The sequence below is a fragment of the Staurois parvus genome, unplaced genomic scaffold (genome assembly GCF_062004578.1).
Source record: "Staurois parvus isolate SC_StPar_1 unplaced genomic scaffold, SC_StPar_1.0 ptg001051l, whole genome shotgun sequence".
NCBI classification, from domain to species: Eukaryota; Metazoa; Chordata; class Amphibia; order Anura; family Ranidae; genus Staurois; species Staurois parvus.
Genome location: NW_028318847.1, coordinates 5,577,647 through 5,599,274, shown reverse-complemented (window position 1 = coordinate 5,599,274; position 21,628 = coordinate 5,577,647). Strand labels below are relative to the sequence as shown.

Here is a 21,628-nt window from a genome sequence, read left to right as displayed (position 1 = left end):
GTACAACAGGGCAGGGAATAAGGATGTTGACCATTTTTATTGAAGTTCTGCTGGACTGTCTTGTCTGCTTAGGATATTTTTTGTAATGTTGCACTTTAATACAATTACAGCATTAAACTTTGCCTTTTGTCTGGTCTGAAGTACTTAAAAGGGTGCACTGCAAGTAACCGGTGCTATCACACACTTAGTCTACAGCTTGGGTCACTTTCACATGGGGAATAAAGAGTTAACATGCTTGGGGTCAGTTTAATGCAAGTTGTACATGTGGTTGCCATGAGAAACTGAAGGTACTGTCAGCAATTATCCTGTCATAAATGTGGCTGTTAGAGGTTGCCTCTAGCCGTGAGGGAGATGTTGTCAGCACTCTCTATGCCGCATTCTATCTCCCCTAGCAACCACAACAGAACTGCTTTGCAGAGATCTCCATTCTTTATATATTGTAGGTACAGAAGTTCAATAGTTAAAGCGGAGTTCCACTCAAAAGCGGAAGCTCCACTTATTTTCCTCCACACTCCCTCCACTGCCATATATGACACCTTTGGGGGGGGGGGGGGGAGTACCAGGTTTTGACAGGTACCCGCTCCCATTTCCAGCTCAGTTTGCCGCAGCGAAGTGAGCCAGAGGTTTGGACCCTCCTTCCGCCCGCAGTCTCTTGGAAACTTTCACAGGTCCCAGGAGACTGCTGGACCAATCGGGAGGTGTGGCACGACTCGCAAATGCGCAGTGGGCACCCAGCTGTAAAGCTGGAAGCTGTCACAGTCTGGTGCCCACAGTTGGCGGTGCCGTGGAGGACAGGAGGAGAGAAGGGACAGCGCGGGTGAGAACATTGCTGGACCCTGGGACAGGTAAGTGTGTTTATTAAAAGTCATCAGCTACAGTTTTTGTAGATGCTGACTTTTAATAAACACAAAAATGGCTGGAACTCCGCTTTAAAGCCAAGTGCGTGTTGGAGTCCGCGCTATATGCATGGCAGGGTTCCATGTGACTACTGGAACTGATGGTGGGAATCGCTGGCCAGGTGGCTGTTGCTAGGTGCTCTTGGTTATAACTAGAGGTACAATGTCTTGTACTGTAGGATTAGGAAAACCACCTCTTTTCATTCAACTCTCACAGGAGCTTGCATAAAAAAAAAAAAGTCAGTAGAAAGCAATGTTATTTTTATTTCCATTGGTGCAATTTGATGTCACAGCAAGCACTATGTACAGCACTTTGTAAAATGTAAGCAACAAACTCACTCAGAAATCAAAATGCAGAAACATAATCTGGTAAAATACAGTTTAAAGTGATATAACAAAACTTGCAAAAATTGATGAAAATACAAAAAAAATAAATTATGAAAATATAAATGAGTATATATGCTATACATCGTACAGCTCTGTATTTTGGGTTATTTTCCTAAGGAAAATTGAGTCTATGTAGATTTCAGTCACCAAGTATGTCTTTCCTGTGAAGGTTCTCATTTATCCAGACCATGGTATATCTAGTAGTAGTTAGTCACATTCATCTGAAACTTGTTCTGTAATGTTGAGGACATAGTTTAATCAATCCACTTCTTCAGTTATAATAAGGGTCCCCAGCATTTATTTCCACTCAGGTATCACAGACACCTGCTTGACCAGTCACCACAGAAAGGTAAATCTTATGATCCAAGAACAGAGTGGTCAGTGTGAAAGTTGTGGAATCATGTTCTAATTAAATACTGGGATATTTTACTGACACTTATTAGAACTGAATAAGTAGCTTGGATAAGCTGAATGTGAATAACCACTGCTAGATAAAGGTTTATGTAATGTACAGTTAGAGTTTTCATGCACATTATTGGCTGTCTATGAGAGAAAAAAAAAATACTCTTTTAGTAAAGTTCCCTCTTGGGTGCTGATACTGACCACTCTGATGCAACCTTGATGTAATCATCCATTTTAAACCTGTGCATGCAACCTTGATGTAATCAGTGTGCCCATCACACCTTTATATTCTTACATTTTACTTTTACTTACTCTACAAGAAGACTCAAGGAGACTGAAGTCCTATTGTATCTCTTGGTCCATAACGATATTGGCATTTATTTACCACACTGATTATTTGCAATCCAGTTTAATCTCATGCTATTTATGAGCATAATTAGTTGGGGTTTTTTGGTTTTGCTTACCAGGAGAATTGGTCAGCCTGCCATTTGTTATTCATTTTTCAATGTTTTAACAATGTTTGGCATATTTTATTGCAACAGTCCACATTCGTAAATACATGTACATTTATCTTTAAAACACAGTTTGCTTGGTTAGTACAACACTGACAGCGGTGAATGTATCATTTGTAATACAACCTCTCCATCAACCTCAGCTTCCACATACTTTTTTCCAGCTTGGCAGTCACGCTGGTTATTTTAAAGCTCTTTTTTCAGATTTTCAAAAAACCTTCACTGCTTTTCCAGTATGAAGATCTTTTATATATGTGGTGGAAAACTGGAGCCATAGAGGGTCCCAAAGGAGGTGTCTTTTTTTTCGTACACCTTCTTTTTAGCTAGATCCCTTTGTTTAATATGCAGATTTGCTTTACAGCACAGCTAGCACACAGGAGTTTCTTTATACTGGCATCCATGGCATGCCAGCATTGTACACAGAGCTGCGCATGTGTGGATCAGTGAACATTAGAAAAAAAGCTAGCAGGCAGGGAAGAATTATTTAAAGTGTTAGTTTACCTTTACAGAAAATCTGTAAAAGTGACCTAATACCAGACCCCCTTACCACCCCATCTCCCCCTGGTCCCACTGTACTTACCTTCCATGATCCTAACTGTGAGGACTCCCACAAGCCACTCTACTGCTCCGAAGATTTTAAATCCCCACTGATTTTTCTTATTTCCGTACTGTGCTGCTAATACAGACCAGATGGATTCTGATTGGTCAGCAACGTCACTTGGATGGCACTGACCAATCAGAATCCATCTAGTCCAGGAGGGGATCCAGTGATGAATCACCTTTACAGATTTTCTGTAAAGGTGAACACTAACTTTTGCAACACTACTGTTGCACACAGGGGCGGACTGACCATTTGGAAACTTGTGCACTGCCCGAGGGTCCGGGGTCAGTAGGGGGCCCCATGAGATGCCCCTGGTACCTTTTTCATAGGCTTTTTTGAGTTTGGGCAAGAACACAGGGGCCCCATGATCCCCTATTGCCCGGGGGCCCCATGAGTTGTCAGTCCACCCCTGGTTGCACAGCAAAACTGTCATGCACGTGTTGAATGTTGAGCAGATGAAGGATCCACTTTTACCAAGGTATAAATGGGGAAGATGTGAAGGAAAATGAAGTTGGAGAGTGCTGTAATGCTGTACAGTTCATATTACTGGCCCTCACCGCTGACATATTTGCATTGTTGATGCTTTCCTAAACAGTTAATAATAATTTAAATATGTGCAGAAAAAAGGAAGTACACAGGGGTAGCCTCATCAATGTTCTGGGCGAAGGCCCTTAAAATGGTTACAAGGAGGATAGTTACATCTACAATATTAAGGGAGGACCCATATGTGGGACATTGCATGGAAATCCTGAGATATTCATCTTTGCCCAAAGTTATGATTTATTAAAAAAATACAACTTTAAAAGATGTTAAATCAGAAAACCACCTCTCTTGGCCACAAGAACAGCAATTTACTCAATTGTTATACTACTTTCTGATCAGGTCAACCTGTCTGTTTTTCAGACCTGATTTGAAGCTCCATGGAGGTCTATCCAGTCTGAGTCTGTCCAGGTCCAGAAAAAAAAGAAAAAAGTCCTTTTGTGGTTTTCTGGACCTAAACATGACAGACTGGAGGTAGCCTAATGTAAATGGACACAAGTCTGTTTATGTCCGGCCACATATAGACCCATCACACAATCTGCCACAGTCTGTTGTCAAAATGCAGACAAAGAACTTAAAGGACACAGATGCCACAAAAGTGACTTCTGTCCTGTTGTGCTCTGATTTAGCAGGGATCTGCTCACAGTTCCTCTGCTGAATAGAGCAGAGCATGCCCAGTCCTTAAACTGACCTCCAGGCAAAATGCAACTGAAATACAAATAACTGAGCAGTTTAATCTGTCAAAGATCTGTAATTCTGTTCCTCGAAATGCGTTAGCCTTTTGGACCTGTATCATTCCTCTCTGTGATGAGATGTGCTGATGATTCGGAATTGGATGTATTCTGACAAGCCTGTACATATGTTGGTTTGTGAGTATATCAGCTATTTGATTTATCAATAAAGGAAATTGTAGGATAATGCACTAGGCTGGTGTGCCCTCTATTTGTTTTCTGACTACAATGCACTGCACTGTGCAGGGGTGTTTTCTCACAAGATTTTGAATACTCACCGAAGCGAGATTATTTTATGTTCTGACTTTTATCCATAGTCTTTTTCGCATTTTCAGTGCTTGCTTTCTAGGGAAAGGTCCACGTTAAGTAGGCCCTGCTACTGGCAGCTAACACTGCATACTGAAATTCAGCAATAAAGTGCTGATCCCTGCAGTACCTCACCTAGCGGGAGGGTGTAGTACCACCAGTGGTAAACATCTCACTCGTTGAGGAAAACTGCCTTAGGAAAATCTAGGTCTACAGTTCAATAGTCAACATATGAAAATTTTTCGTTCTTTGTTAGAGACTTGTTTCCATTAAGAAATAAATAAAACTAACACTACAGAGATTTGGTATAAAGACCCATGTTTAAATACTGGTGTTGAAATAAATAGGTTAAAACCATTATTGCCTCAAATATAGTTAATTTATCTGGACTGCTTGCTTGTCCTACATATAAACATTATTGTTTTAAGATAAAATTCTAGTAAAATAGAGGGAATAAAAAATAATCATTTGAGCTGGGGGTGAGGCTAGACATTGTAAACTTAAAAGGCAAATACAAAGTTTGGACTGGAGGTTTTTGTTCTGGACAAACGGTTAGAACTTCTTTGGGTTCCTATTTCTGTGTCCCCTCTGGGTCAGAGGACCATGTGATTGGAAATCTTTCCCTTGAAGACAGACATGGAGGCTGTCATGCCTACCTTTTCATTTGAAAGTGCTTGTTTCCTGGCTGTCATGCAGTTAACAGGCCCAGAACAAGTATGCAGATTAAATCCTCTGAGTGTGTTCTGACTTTGCTAATATGAGTATTTGTTCAAGGTCAATGGCTCAAATGAGCAAATCCAAAGTATCAATGTAACTGAGCAACAAACATTTTTAGAAGGAAACCAACAGTGCAAACCCCTTATTTCATTCAAAACAGGTCTACTTGAAAGCTGAACTCCAGGGAAAATTCGAAGTTACACTTGCAGTGGGACTCCTCTCATACTGAAAGGGTTAATTGCTTGTTCTCATCTAAGGGAGCACTAAAGGATTATTCCATTATAATATATTATATATTTATACTAATTTATTTTTACATAGTTATATTGGTCTAGCTTGGACAAATGTAACTATGTATATACCATACCTGACCGGCACCACTGAAGCAGACACCTCTGCCTCCCCACCTCATCCAATCATGGTATGCTTTGCATTCATTCAGAAATGGCAAAGCAATTTTTAAATGGTGCCCATGCTGAGTATTCACAATGCATCAGGCCAGTCACTCAGCACGGGACTCAGAAGCAGGTGTAAGTCATTGGAGTAGCGATGTCTACTTCAGTGGTTCAGCGGTATCCACCAGTTGGACCAATGTAATTATGTAAAAATATGTAATTCCTGTAATTAATCCTTAATTAGTTGCAGACTTCATTGTACACGGGGCATGTGTAGTCTCTTTGCTTCCCCTGCTTTTGCCCCCCCCAGTATACTGCAGTTGTCGGGTATGATTAATCATAGTCTGCATTACAGTATATACAGAGAAGAAGTCAGCAATTCTAGCTGTCAAAAAGGCAGTCTGACAATGTTTATAAATAACACTGCTCCAGACCTCAATTATACAAAGATACAATGTAACATATTGTTACATTTGTATCTTTCTGTTCATTCATCTGCAGATAAATGGGATGAACTTAGATCTGCAAATGATGTGTTCCATCACTCAGGCAAGTGGTGTAAATCTTGGAGAGTGCCTCTCCTATCCTATTCTTTTCCATGTCGGACCCTGGGTTTCTTTTGTTGACTAATCTTATGCGGTGGATAAGCATACCCTTTTAGTTGGATGTTAGATGTGTTTTGGTGAGGATTTACTTATGTACCATACTGAGCCTGAGAATGACCAATAGGATCTTTTCTGTATTTTAATTCTGAAACTGAATAAAAAGAATTAAAGATAACAATGTGTATTTTTTAATAAAATATTCCTCTGGTTAACCTCCTATTAACCCTTAGTTTACTCTAAACAGCCCTTATTAACTCCTCAGTCTCCTTCTCTCCAACTATTATATTCCTCTGAATTTTTGTTGTTTCTATTTTATTAACTATTAATATTTAAACTTGTTTTGGTTTTGTTTAATATTTTTACACATTTAACATATATTTACACATTTCCCATTTAACCACTTGCCTACCGGGCACTTATACCCCCTTCCTGCCCAGGCCAATTTACAGCTTTCAGCGCTGTCGCACTTTGAATAACAATTGCGCAGTCATGCAACACTGTACCCATATGTAATTTTTATCTTTTTTCCACACAAATAGAGCTTTCTTTTGGTGGTATTTAATCACCGCTGGGTGTTTTATTTTTTGTGCTATAAACAAAAAAAAGCAAAAAATGTAAATAAAAAATGTTTTCTTTGTTTCTATTATAAAATTTTGCAAACAGGTACATTTTTCTCCTTCACTGATCTGTGTTGATAAGACTGCACTGATAGGCAGCACTGATATGCAACAATGATGGGCACTGATAGGTGGCACCGATGCGCAGTGATAGGTGGCACTGACTGGCGGCACTGATGGGTGGCACTGCTGGGCACAGGTGGGTGGCACTACTAGGCACTGCTGGGCACAGGTGGGCGGCACTGCTGGGCACTGATCATCATAGTAAAAGGCCACTGCGTTCATTGCCGGGGGCGCACGGAAGGGTGCATTCTGGGAGGACGTCATATGACGCCCTCCCATAACTGGACAACCACGCTGTAGCCGTCATTCGGCTATAGCGTGGTTGACATTTGTTTAAAAAGTTCAAATCTGGAAAAAAAAACCCTCAAAAAACACTATTTCATTTGTAAATAATTTTGCAATGCTTTTTACCGGAACCATAATTTTAGTTTCATTTTAGACAGGCCAAATTACATAATAAAATGCAAACTTTTTATGTGCAGTAACTATAGTAAAATAAGGCCAGTTTCATGAAGGCTTCAGCTTGTATAAGAGCAATGTGAACAACAAGCTTTGACAAAGCATTTGCAGAGCTTTCAGTAAGCTTTGTTGAAGGTTTTAAAGTTCCATTCAATTCCAGTTTGCAAATGTTGATTACAGATCCTAATGGGAGTGTTGATTGGCACTTTAAGCAAGCAGCTAGCAGGTTTTCAACAAGTTACAAGAAATGCTGAAATATGGTAGCAGCTTGCTAAGGCCTCATTGCACAGTGGACATTTTTGCAGCTGCTTCTAGGGGCGCCAGGCATTTTTTTGCTGCCTCTAAACTGCCCTGCATGTTATCCTATGTGTCCCTGCACACATAGACTTTTAGCAGCATTTAGTAGTAGGGGCTTTTAGAGGCAGGAAAAAATCCCTACTGCCTGTGCATCAAGGAGCAGCAGTATTTTGGCTGAAAAAAACACTTGATGTTTGTAAATGCTAGGCACGTTCAGCATTTGAGAATTCATTTATTTCAATGACCAGAATAAATGATCATTCTGGCCAATTAAATGAATTAACTCCCAAGTGCTCAAAGCCTGTAACCACTCCTAAATGCGCCTAAAAGCGTAACACACTTTTGCAAGCGTCAGGCGATTATTCTTCCAAAATACTGCTGCTAGAAGGAAAGGCTTCTAGGAGAGTTTGATAAATGCCCTGTGTGGATGAGGTGTTAAAGTGATAATCAGCACATCCATTAGGGAAAGAAAAAAAAAAAGAAAAGAAAAAGTTTGTTTTGTTGAATTTTATTGTCGAAGGATTGCGAAGGAATAAAGAAAGTCATTGTCGCAAGACAATGTCATGAAAAGAAAGCCTCATTTGTGCTAAAAAAAAACAATATATGAATTACCTTGTTATCTTTAATAGTGACAAAGTTATTGTCAAATGAACAGGCCCATAGCAGAAGTGTAAAAATTGCCCTGGTCCATAGGGGCTGAACATATGTGAGAGATGAAGTGGTAAAAAAATCAGTTTTACTTATAGTTTCTTGCTCCTGCAGGCTTCCTTCTCTCTGATCTCCCAAAACCTCTTGCCTTCACCGTTTTGTTGGTCGGTTGCTCTCTGACATCACATACAATGCAGGACCAGTAGTCCTACAATTTAAGTGATGACACTGAGGGCCTAACCACAAATCCGAACGTTGAAGAGTAGAGTTTCAGCTGCACGATCGATAAGTTATATGAAACTGCTCACCAAGACAAAAATGAGCATTTAACCCTTGCAGGGTTGGGGAAGCCCCACTGCAAGAATAACACTGAAATTTCCATGGAGTTCAGCTTTAAATCTAGCATGACCCCCAGCTCTATTGAGAGCCTCCTATAAAAATACTGCTCGATTTATACTGTTTTTGTATTTCATGAGTTAAGATCTGTGTCAACAAACAAAGCTGATCATAGCATAACTAATATTAACCATTGCTTTCCTGAAGCAAAAATAGGAATATATATATATAGTAAATAACTGTTACATGACAACAGCAGAAAGGCTGACATGAAGGTTGCAAATGCAAAGCAAAATCTGGATTTGGTTGTAAAGGCCAAGAGCTAGCCTTACTTGTGGGTACTGAGATTGAAAAATAGGAGGATTTAAGTGCATCTATAACTAAAACATTTTTTCTCTGTTTTGTATAGAAAGAAGATAGGTTAGAACTCTTAGAACTGTCAGGTTTTGCTGCTACTACATGGTTCATTAGAGACGTTTCCCCTCACTTCTTGTTCTGAGGACAACCCTTTACCAGACAAGACGTGAGAAAAACATTTTCAACGGAAAAACAGGAAATAAAAAGCTGACAGGGGTTCCAATCCTCATTCTGGGGACTCAACTACAAAGCAAATTTAATGATTTAGTAGCCTTATATTACCATAGTGATAATCTCATCTTCAAAGCACTGAAACCTATTTATAAAGTTTTGAACTTAAATCAGATTTAACGTTTTATTGGCCAATTTTCTGCTTGCATTTGTCCGTCATTTTAACAAGTATTTTTGGAGTAATGATCTCCAGGCTGGTGAAGACATGGTGATGTTTCAAAAGATCAAACTGTTTGAAAAACTGGCAAAACTGCTTACAGGGAGCTAAGCACACCACTGTCAACATGCTATACCAATCCCGTTAATTATTTTTTTAAATCAAACTCCTGTTTTCTGGAGTTAAAATGCTAATTTCCTGACAAATAAGGAAAAGCTCCCTCTTTGAATTACAGACACAATAGGCTTGCACCTATAGGCAATCGGAATCACTAAACCAAAATAAGTATGCAGATGTGGAAAGTCAGAAATTCTTCTGTATTACTGTTCCAGATCTATGGTTTAAAGGGTATAAAAACACAAATGATGAATCTTTTATTTGCTCTCTTTTGGTCTGTGAAATATACCATTGAAAGTGCTTTGTTATATCTGTTTGGTAAGAGCAAAATACCTGTTGATCATTTAGTAAGCTGAAAACTTGTGTTTACTGCTTGTGTTGCATATGAGTTACATTGTTCTGAGGACAACAAAGCCCTACAATCTACATTATGTACAGGAGGGTAGGGTTGAGTTCTCAGTAGGCATGTCCAGTTTCTATTGTCCCTATACAACAGGGATCTCCAAACGTTCTAAACAAAGGGCCAGGCTACTGTCCTTCGGGACTTTAGGGGAGCTAGACTGTGGCCAGTGGGAGTAAAAAAATGTTCTGGTGTCAGTGCACCATTGTTGGAGTCAGTAGGAGGAATAGTACCCCACGGACCAGATAAAGGCAAGCGAAGAACGGCATCAGGAACCCAGGCCACAGTTTGGAGAACAATGCTACACAATAAATTGGGAGTGAGCTTTTATATCCAAAGGCAGGAAGTGTGCACCTGGCTAAATCACCAGGTGATAAGATAAAAAGTGAACTAATACATCCACCATATCCAAGGACTGGTTAATTGCAATACTTACATTCCTGTTTATTGGGTTCAGATATGCTTTAACCCCTTCATTACTTTTAAAATGGCAGAGTGGTGTACGTAGATTTCTGAAGTGCATTTATAAACAGCACTGTAGAAAACGCAGACGCGATCAGTATGCCAGTGAATGGCTATGATCAAACCTGTAAGACAGCTCTTATCACAATGTACAGAGCTGATCAAGGTGGCTTTCTACCTTGCTATCACTGTGATGACCAATCACAAAAATCACAAACACTTCAGAAACCTCCCTTTCCACTCACAATGGAGTAAGGAGTATTTATCAATGAAGAATAAAAAATTGAAGGGATTAAAGGCAGCAGCAGATTCCTGATGAAGGCTTTTAATTTATTGTGATAATGTTTTGTTAACCCATTTGCAGAATGAGAAGTTAGCAATAGCAGCCTCCCGGTATCTCCCATGAAATGTTTCCTATATCTCTCAAACCAGCTTTTAATACAAATCAAATAGTGAAATGCCAAAAGGGAAAGTACAATCCAAACCCCATAAACTAACCCCATCATCTTAAATGTGTTGCAAATGGTACATCTGTCATGAAGAATTAATCTCATTCTGCTGGGCTAATTAAAAATCCATTGCATGGCAGAGTGAAAGTGCTCTTATAAAATCTACTCATTATTTTTCAGAGTTTGAAAACTCTGCTTTCGCAAATTTTAATGTTCTTGTCCCTAAATATGATAAACTAGGGGTCTTCTGCATATTTTAAGTTTACAGAACACAACTGAAAAATGAATTTTCTGCTTGTATGGTTGGCTGTCTGCTTTTCTCAGAAGTATGATTAGAGCTAGGAAGAAAATCAGAGGCATCCCTGAATTACAGTTTTCTTTGGTAAATTGAAACAGAAGATGCTTCCTTTCCGAAATTGCTCTGGTGGTGAAAATTAAAAGTGGTTGTACACTCCAACATATACCTAGTGGAGTGACTGGCCTCAGGGGATGAAAAAAATCCTTCTACATAAGTTGTACCTTTTTATCTGCAGGATTCTCTTCTCTACATCCGTTCAAAGTGCAGAATTTATAACGTTTGTCTGAGAGTTCAGAAAAAAGGAGGCAAAGAGCTGAAGTTACACTCTGCTGAGCTCAGTGAGGAGAGCTCTGGAGAGCTGACTGGAGGGATGAGACACCCCCCCTCCACACAGCAACAGAACTGAGGCTGTCCCTCTGCTGCAGGTCCCTCCCCTGTCTCTTTGCAGCTGTGGGTAGATAAACATGGCAAAATGGTAAATAAAATCCCACTCTTTCTATGCTCAAGTAATGGGGATAATTATTTCCTTTCATATCTATGCTGACCTGATGGAAATCAGTGTACTTGCTGCACATATCTATTATGAAGAGTGCAGATTACATTAACATTGGCCTGATTCTGAGTCCAGTCATTTCCAAACTGTTGGACTTACATTGCCATTATCTGCTATGTTCTGAAGCTTCGGTTTTATTCTAAATGAGCCCTGATACATGAAGATGAAATGTACCAACTGAATTCTGATGGTATTAATGACTCTGAATGGGCTTAGGAAGCTATTAGCTAATTGTAACAGAAATATGATAACTTGTTACAGAGTCCAGATGTTGCAGGTTAAAAACATTTTAACAAGCTATGTACTGTATATTTAGTCAAGTGGATGTATATAGCTTGCATTAAATACTTCCATAGCCACAACACAAAGCAATCACAAAAAAAAAAAAAATACCACATGCTAGTACTGCAATCAATGCAACAATCATGTTGTACCTCTTAAGACAGAGATTATGCCACTTTTGAGTATGCAATATTATTAAATACCAGGTTTGTCAAGAGACGTCTTAAAAATAAAAGCAAAAACATGAAAATAGTAAAAAATAAGCACTTTGTGATTTGTTTATATTAAAAAGAATAGAAATTAAAAAATGTTAAAATCCAGCCAGTCAAACCAGTGCAGCTGAAAATACTATGTGTGGTCCGGATTCCACAAGTCTATTCAGTGGGTCATGCCTATTTTTACGTCCTGCATAAAAACGGCTCACACTCCACACAACATGATGTAGCAGATGGCATGTCATGCTTGTTATATTCTTGCCTAAAATGTTATGGACTTGGTCATCTGAGACACAGTTTGTTTACTTGAGTAAAAGTTGTTATCAGAGAGGGCTTTAAGGACTGCTGGTTTCTCTGGTAATTTTGGCTTAGGACTTCTGGTTGGAAGTTGGAGATTTTCATGGGAAGTCACTGGGCCATTTACATATTTTTTTTGTCTTTCATAATCAGTTTGATCACCATGATGCTCCTGTGTGTTACAAGAAGCATACATGGTATTGGACCTATTAGGCAGCGGGCATGCTACCTGCTTGCTGTCTTCAAATCCTTGCATGGTACCGTGACAGACTTGAACGGAGGTAATAGTCTTAATAACTTGGCAGGGGCTAAAGTTGTCATTTAAAGAAGGAGAGGAAGTTGTGCGAAAACTGACTGGCCCTTTCATATCAGAATGAATAGCAAGCAACGAAGGCACACTGCCTGATGGTCCTTGGTAGTAAAACATAGGTTTCAGTTGTGGGAGCTTTCCTAAACTTTTGTGTTGTTCATCGGACAAGTCAAGAACATTACAAATGTCAGACTGCAATGTTTCTTTTTCTAATTCATTCAAAGATGAATCGGTAGGACATGGTGGCCATTCTTCTTGATCTAAATCAGACATGTTATCATACTGTGAAGAACATCTCCTGGTCTCGAATTCTGGGGGCAGAAGGAAACCCTGTTGTTCTGTAATAATGGTGGCTGTACTTTCTTCTTCTAGAGCAGGAAGAATACATTCTGCTGCTTGAGAGAGGGACAAAGAGTCAGAAGAAGGGTCATTCTTAACAACTGACAAAGTCTCACTCTCACTTTGTGAAGAATTAATGTTTTCATCAGGACATATTACTTCTGCACTTAATACTGGTGTGATCACTTCTGTTATGTGATTCGGCTGCAGGTTTTGGGACTGTCTGTTGTCAGTACCATCTGCGGCTTTGGAACTGTTCGTTATCTTGTCCTCATCACATTCTTGTTTACATTCTGTAGTAGGCGAAGTGGTATCTGGTACATTAAGGCTGTTGACTTTAGTTTTAAATTCAGATGATCCTTCTGCTGCAGAACTGTGTTCAAGTACACTTTCAAGCTGATCATTTGACCCCAAAATGGTTTCTTGGCACAAAATGTTTTCTGCTTTATTGTTTAGGGAAATATTGAGAGATATGACATTTTGAGGCTCTGACTCATCTTCTGGAGCTTTCACAGAAACATGCTCCATAGTAAACTGCTCCACGTCCTTGGGAGTGTTTACTACTTCTGCAGAAACAGTTTCTTCTGCTTTGCTACTCATCCCTCCTACTGCAGTAGCTTTGGAAGTGCCATTTATCTGCAGGGTACTTGTTTGAGGCTTGATGATATCAGCTGCATTTGAGTTATTATCATTAATGTCAATAGGGGGTTTGATGGTTTGTTGAGAATTCTCACCATCTGCCTTCTTCTGAGCATTGGGCTCTGCACCTGATCTAACTGGTAGTAAATGTACAGGAATATCCTGACCCAAAGTCTTTTTGGGAAACTCTTCAGCTTTACCTAAAAAATAAAAGCATACACTGTTCACTAAAAAGCAGAAAAAAAAACGAAAAACTTGTATGTGCAGGTTAATGATTAGGTCATGCATTATTCTAATATACTGATTAGGTCTTGCAGTATTCTAACAAACTATTGAGCTTTTTGCGTTACAAATAACTATTTTTACAACACATAGATCAGCACTATAAATTCTCAGTGAAGGCAAAATAACTGTTGAGTGTATTACTTTTTCAGTACAGATAAAGTACATATTGAATGTTGGGGTTAACTTTGAGATGGGTAGCCTTTTTCATGCATGTTATGTATCCCTGCATGAGAACGAAAAGCCCAACTCCATCCAAATAATTTTTTGTTGGTTTAACTTTGGGTTAATTTTTTGTTGGTTTAACTTTGGGTTAACTTTGAGATGGGTAGCCTTTTTCATGCATGTTATGTATCCCTGCATGAGAACGAAAAGTCCAACTCCATCCAAATAATTTTTTGTTGGTTTTGAGACAGACAGAAATGGAAGGGGGTTGGGGGATGATTTCTTGCACAGAAACATGGACAACAATAAATCCCCAATGGAAATTCTATTGCTTACCCCACTCTATTCAGTGAAAACTGTGGACTGAGTTTGGTTTTAAGTCAGGTTTTGACATATGTGACTTATGAGCACACCTATTTTTATATTAATATATTTAATATAACATTTTATTCAAGATATTGTATAATCAAGAAACAGAATATATTATGACACTATGTGCTTTCAGCAGTAATTTTAAAAATTAAACTTTTATTGTGAGATTGGACTGTGGTAAAAAGGATGCTGGTGCTTACAATATGTATATTGACTGCAATTTCTCTGCTCAAGCTAGTTGTTCAAGATTCCCTATGAAGTGACTTCAGCAACTAGTAGAGAAGGAGATCCTGAACAGGTTGCAGGTGTTGGAAGATACTCTGCAGAATAATTTACCACTGGAGACACAAAAATGAGTGCAGAGTTGAATAAACGCCATACAACAGGTTACCAAAAAAAACCCTACCTAATTACAACTGACTAGTTATGTGTTTGAGTCCATTGTATTGTTAAGAAATCGGACGCTCTTTCATGACAATAAAGTCATGTTTTGGTATAACAATGAATTAACATTCATGTTGCTGGAGTTATGTCTTCTTTGGCTGGCCATCAAGATTACTAAATATTCCAAACCCGGAAGAACACTGGGCAAAATGTCAGTGACAGTGAGAGAGCTTGTGGATGTTGCAAAGCTGTAGGGGAGGTATGTATAATGGATGTTAGATCTGCTTAAAGAATTAGCACTTAAAGAGTAATTCCACTTTGTTATGAAAAATACCTTCCCCCTGGGTGATCTATGTACATTGCAGGGATTTTAAGAAACTTTGTTGCAGATTCCTACCTTTTGTTATTCTAAAGAAGTAGTTGTTTGTTTGTGTCCATCTACACACTGAATCAGTATGGAAGTGACTTCACAATTATCAGCAGCTGCACCTGCAGGGTCTAAATCCCTTTAGATGCGATTCTCCTTTTGTGAGTACCACACCATAAATTATATTTTTGTTGCAGGGGATGCTCAAAATCTGACTTGAATCTTAGTGCCGACTTCTAGGAAAATCAGTAAGCGAATCGCACACAAACAGGTAATGACATATCTGGGGGGCGTTCTATACACCATCTGTGTACAGAATGCCTCCAGGTAGCCATATGGCATTGCATTTTACAGAAAATTACAGAACTCACAATATGATTTGTGAGTCAGTTGTAAACACTATATATTTTTTTTTCATTTGCCAATTTTTTCCCATAAAAGTGGAGTTACCCTTTAATAATAAGCACTCATTAATGGATGGAAAATATTGTACCTGGAGGAGGCAGCTCAAGTTTCATTTTCCTTAGCTCCGCCATCGACGTCTGTAATTGTTCAACCACAATATCATCATCGTAGCTCAAGGAACGGGCAATCTTCTCTTGGAGAAATTCCCGAAGGTCCTCCATTGACATTTTCAACAAGCGTTCTATACACGACAGAAATATTAAACAAGTTAAAAAAATGCTGCTTGCCAACAGATGTCAAAACACATTGAGAAAAACCTGTGATACTATGAACTACTACCCCAATGACAGACATTATTTGCAAATATGAAACTTAGAAAATACAATGTCATTCTATCCCTACCATTATAGTCTATATAATAAAAATATATAGTTATATGAATTGAGACATGCAACCTACTTTAAAATGGGTTACACTAGATTTGATCAATGGAAATGTCATACTTTTATGTAGTTTCAGTATGGTGTAAGCCATCGCTGGCAGCACTCGCTCTCCTTCCAAAATGTAGATGTCCCACAGCCTCAGAGTGAGAGTAAACGGTGTCTGGAATTATGAATAAAAAGAAAAACAGGCAACGAGGTTAAACTGTCCCTGTCAATGCAGTCGTACATTCTCAGCATAAGTATATGTTTTTGCTCCTTGGTACAATATGTGTAAAACTGCTACACAAAAAAAGCAACATCAGAGATCAGTATAATGCAAAGGATTCACCATGTATAAAACAGAAAGGGATTGAGCTGGAAACCTTGGGAGGACCAGATTTATGGTCATAGGTACCCAGCAATCTGACCAGTTAACATTATTGCTTTTTGTGGACTGAGCAAAGAAACTACAAGGCTGTTCACTGGAGCTTTGTCTTCAGTACTAAGTACATGGCCAAATAGGTATTGAATAGTAGATAAGCATTGAACAATAGCTGTAAAAAGGGATTGTCTCAAAGATCTGGATGTTACTATAACCCTATATATGTCAAGACCAATAAAGACAAGATGATGTACTAAAAGGCTGAAGTCAAGCTTAGCTCAAGTTATTGCTGCCCCCTTTTGTTAAACATCACTCCATCACCTGGAGAAGCAAAGTGATGTATACTAGCTGAAAATTCCAGGCATGAGGAAGCGTGTGACTCATTCCCAGGGGTAGACTGACTATTTGGAAACTTGGGCACTGCCCGAGGGACTGGGGTCAGTAGGGGGCCCCATGAGATGCCCCTGGTACCTTTTTCATACGCTTTTTTGAGTTTGGGCAAGGACACAGGGGCCCCATGATCCCGTATTGCCCGGGGGCCCCATGAGTTGTCAGTCTGCCCCTGCTCATTCCCCTTCCTCATTCTTCAGGTGGAAGAAAACCAGCTATGTGTAAGTTTTAGGTTGTAAATTAGGGCCCATTCACACTTATGCTTGCATTAACGCATCATTTTAAAGGATAAGTTCACCTTTATACAAAAAATAATAAATGCACTTTTTTATGCATTATTTTTGTTGCAGGAGCCTGCAGTTCAGTCAGTATATCTGCTTACCCTGCTTTTTTTAAATTTGTCGTATATATTTATGTATGTCTATGTAAATGTTGAATTTATTAATAGATTTTTTAGGAGCACATTTTAAACCCAAATTTAAAATATTATGCTACTGAGATTATAAATACCTATATCTTTTACTCCATTCTCCGTTTTTGGCGTTGAACCCTCCTCCCTGCTCTACACCCTTTTGTTCTCTTTTTATATAATAACCCCTTCCTCGTCCCCCTTGAAAAAACGGAGTAGATCGTCCCCTACTAAATCCTTTGCCTCTTTTACCTCCCCTTCCTCCATAATAGGATACTGGGTGATAAGTAGTGTCATGAAATTCATTTCTATAATAATCAATAGCTTGAAATCTGTTATAGGTGGGGATCTGATATTGATTCTGAACTTGATAGGATGGCCTACCTATGGGCCCTGTGTTCCTCCATTTTGGTGACAAAGATTCATTAAAGATATTCTTATTATTAAGAGGGCGTCCACCACTATTAAAGAAATGTATTAAATTAATAAATTCAACATTTAGATAGACATACATAAAAATATATGACAATTAAATTTAAAAAAATATTTTCTTAATAATCCAATAATTAATGTTAATAAACAAACCCAAGAGGGTATTTGTTTTGATAGTGGTCTTCATAATAAACCCACATTCAATCCTCCAAATGTAGCTAATCAATGTATAGATGTATTAAAAAATTTAATTATTAGAGATTTGGAAATCTATCAATCCAAATAAATATATTAATGCTCCATATATCATGGAGGGGATAAAACATCTGGAAACAAGGAAGGACATTATAATTAGATCTGCGGATAAAGGGGTGTGTGGTTATTTTAGATAAAGTGTTCTACATGCAACAGTTGAAAACTATGTTGAATGATGATAAAGTATATAAACATTTATTGAAAGATCCTACACATAGGTATAGAGATGAACTCAAATTATTAATAAAGTGGGGTTATCAAAATCATATTTTAAATAAAAGGGAAAGAAATTATTTGGTACCTAGTTGTTGCAGATTACCTGTGATATATACTCTTCCAAAGATACATAAGGACATAACCTGCCCTCCAGCCAGACCCATAGTCAATGGCATAGGGTCTGTGTCAGCAAGATTAAGGGAATACTTAGATCTGTTTTTGCAAACCAGTGTTGTACAAACCAAGGCTTATTTAAAGGACACTAAAGATTTATTAAACTTATTACAATGTGACATAAACCAACAGATGTATATGGTTACAGCTGATGTTTCATCGCTGTATACCATTATAAGTCATGATGATGCCATGTTGGCCCTAAATTGGGCTCTCAGCCAAAGGGAGGATCTCCCTCATATTCAAAAAGTCTTTTTGGGGAAAGCCTTGGGCTTTTGTTTAAAACACAAGTATTTTTGGTTTGACAATAGTTATTATGAACAGCTGAGTGGCATGGCTATGGCAGCCAAATTCGCGCCTACCTTGGAGAATATATTCATGGCGGAATGGGAGGACAGGTTTGTTTTTTATAAACGCAGGCCTGAATTGATCTTCATATGAAAAATATTAAAATAGGATTTAAGGAACATTTTCTAAACATCACCATAAGGATCCTTCCCTATTAAAATTTTGGGGAATCGATTGGATACCCCCTAAATGGCGAGGATCAAATTGAGTTAGAGATTTATCTAAACGTGAAACCAAATGGATCTTTTTTCTTAAATCATTAACACCACATGGATTAAACGTTGAATTAGATTTAAACTGCTTCATTAGTGACCTTTGAAACTATGTTATGTAGTAAACCTGAAATATCAAATATTGTACTGAATTACTGTTAAATAGAAGATATAGTTATAATTAATATTATTTTAGTTTATTTTTAATTTTATGATTTTTACATTTTATAAAATGTTATTTTATTTTATTTTTTATTATTAAAGTGTAAGATTATAATATATGGTTGTGTAATACGTTTGTAAAAGCCCAAAGATGTATGTTATTGTAGTATATTTATATTTGTGATTGATATATTTATCATTGTTATGATAAAAGATAATTTGTTGGTTATGGTTGAGTATTTCCGCCAAGTTAGAGGCATAATAAGGAGAAACTAACCAATTATAAATATTCATGTTTGCAGATTTAGGGATATATCAGTATGATATGGTTGGAGAGATTCAACTATTTATATCATCGTATTCATATTTTATGAATCTGTAAATATACCCTTATATATATAAGTTCTTTGTGTCCTTAAACACTGAAGCTGTAGAGATTACCTTCCGCCAGGTTATGGGCGGAATTTCCGCTATAGTATAGTCAACCAATTGGCAACACCGCCTGTCCAATAAGCACGCTGTTGTCGCTTAACCACTCCCTATAAACAGGTCCAGATGTGACGAAATGCCTCAGTGATTTTATTATTGTAAGTGAGTTTCTTTGAGCAGAGATTAAAAGGTTTTAAAGGATACTACACTATGTTGGGTCTCTATTTCCTTTCTTTAATTTGATCTGGAGAATCATCTCCAGGAATTGTAGGTCTGGAGTGTTGGAGCCATTCTGGGGAAATTACTGTGGAAAGTCTGACACTGAGGCTATTGGTTTGAAGTGCTGGAGTTACTCTGGGAAGAGTCGATGTATATGAGCGATTATCCTGGTCTGGATAAATATATGTTTAAACAAAAGCGCATTTTGCCAACCATGAGAGTGGGAGGCAAATAAAGCTGGTGAGTGCATACCTAAGGGGGAGCACAGCACAAGTTTAGATATTTTATTTACAGTCATGTGGTGAAAAATTTTACTCACACAGTGAATTCAAAAAGGACTTTTTAATGATAGACTTTTTGTTTATTCATTTTTCTATCATATAATTTACTTTATTATTTACAGAGCGTTGCATATATATTTTGGTAATTTCAAAATAATATATATTGGTCACATTTTTATTTATAAGAAAAAAGTAGTGGCTATATTTATGGTTTTTTTATTTACTTATCTATTCATTATAGTTTTTACACATTATCTAGAGCATGGTTTATGTTCAGTGAAGTGGATTATATATACATGTTATTTGTATCACATGTATATATCTTCCACTCGGGGATATACTGTTTGATATAAGGAGCAATAATATGGCCCTGTTTTTCAAGCCCAGAAAAGCTTTTTTTTTCTGCACAGTGTAAGCAATTTATAAAGTTTGGCAGTATATACATGGCCCACTGTTGTCAGGCATTTAATCAAAAGTATACTTATATTTGTTAAATTGAAAGTCTAAACATTTTTAGTACTTACCCGGTCTAAGAAGCACTGCAGAAACCACTTTGTTGTATAAATGCCAGTAGACATATCCTCCTTGTCCTAGGAAAAAAAAAATAGGTATGCTGTACTAAATTTCATAACTCCACAAGCCCTCAAGTGCATGTTCTTATATTTTCTAAAGTCACAATATCATATTGTGGAAGTGGTTCACAATTCATAGGGCTTAATCACCCAAAGCCAAGCAATGTTCTTAAACAAATCGAATAGCATGATGGTTACCTAGCTTTTCAAACAATATAATATGTCACTGCAGTTTTTCGGCTGGAAAAATGTTTAGCTATTTCCAGTATCACCCATTTTAGTGTTTTTTTTTTTATTCCCCACAGGGTAGGTACCGCACAAGATAACAGTGGTTATTTTTTACGATTTCTCACAGGGTAGGTACCGCACAGGATAACAGTGTTTAAAATAAAGTCTGAACTTTCAGACTGAAGAGAAGACATCACACTGCATGTTTGGCAGGTCAAGTGGCAGAAAAAAAGCCATTGCTACAATGTAAAAGAGGCTTGCCAGGGCCAGAAACCAACCCCTGTGGACTATGAAAAACTGAAAGATGTCCTTATGGACCAACTATTCAACATTTGAAATCTTTAGTTTGTCACAGAAGGTTTTTTTATGCTGTTGAGTAGCTGAAAGGATGATTTCTAACTGTGTGACACCAAATGTTAAATATGGAGGGGAAAGCACAATGGTCTGGACTCCTTTGCTGGATCAAGAGTAGTGACTTGCAAAGAGGGACTGGCACCCTAAACCAAAAGGCCTACCATACATTTTGCAGTGCCATGCTATATTCTCTTTTTTACACCTAGCTGGTCAGGGGTTCATCCTACAGCAAAATAAAGACTCACAATATATCAGCAAGTCATGCCAGAACTACCTTATAAGAAAAAAGAACAAGATGGTGGCTTTACAATCAGACTTATAGAGGTGGCTTGGGATGACCAAACAGAAGGGTTAATATATAGTGATATACACTGCTCAAAAAAATTATAAGAGCCCCTTTTAATTAGAGTATAGCATCAAGTCAATTAAACTTCTGGGATATTGATCTGGTAAGTTATGTAGCACAGGGGGTTGGTAATCAGTTTCAGCTGCTTTGGTGTTAATGAAATTAACAACAGGTGCAATAGATAGGCAACAAGGAGACTACCCC

At 38.0% G+C, this 21,628-nt stretch overlaps 1 protein-coding gene across 1 annotated transcript in view; it reads right to left on the bottom strand.

The window, feature by feature from the left end:
- Window positions 1-1,140: 1,140 nt before the first annotated feature.
- LOC149440871 (uncharacterized) overlaps window positions 1,141-21,628 on the bottom strand; it is a 207,510-nt gene continuing 187,022 nt past the window's right edge. The window contains exons 12-15 of the mRNA XM_089658104.1: window positions 20,449-20,514; window positions 16,097-16,196; window positions 15,682-15,834; window positions 1,141-13,818 (exon numbers count right to left, since the gene is read on the bottom strand). Of these exons, the coding sequence (XP_089514230.1) occupies window positions 12,296-13,818; window positions 15,682-15,834; window positions 16,097-16,196; window positions 20,449-20,514 (1,842 nt within the window). The 3' untranslated portion in view covers window positions 1,141-12,295. The remainder of the gene's footprint in view (window positions 13,819-15,681; window positions 15,835-16,096; window positions 16,197-20,448; window positions 20,515-21,628) is intronic.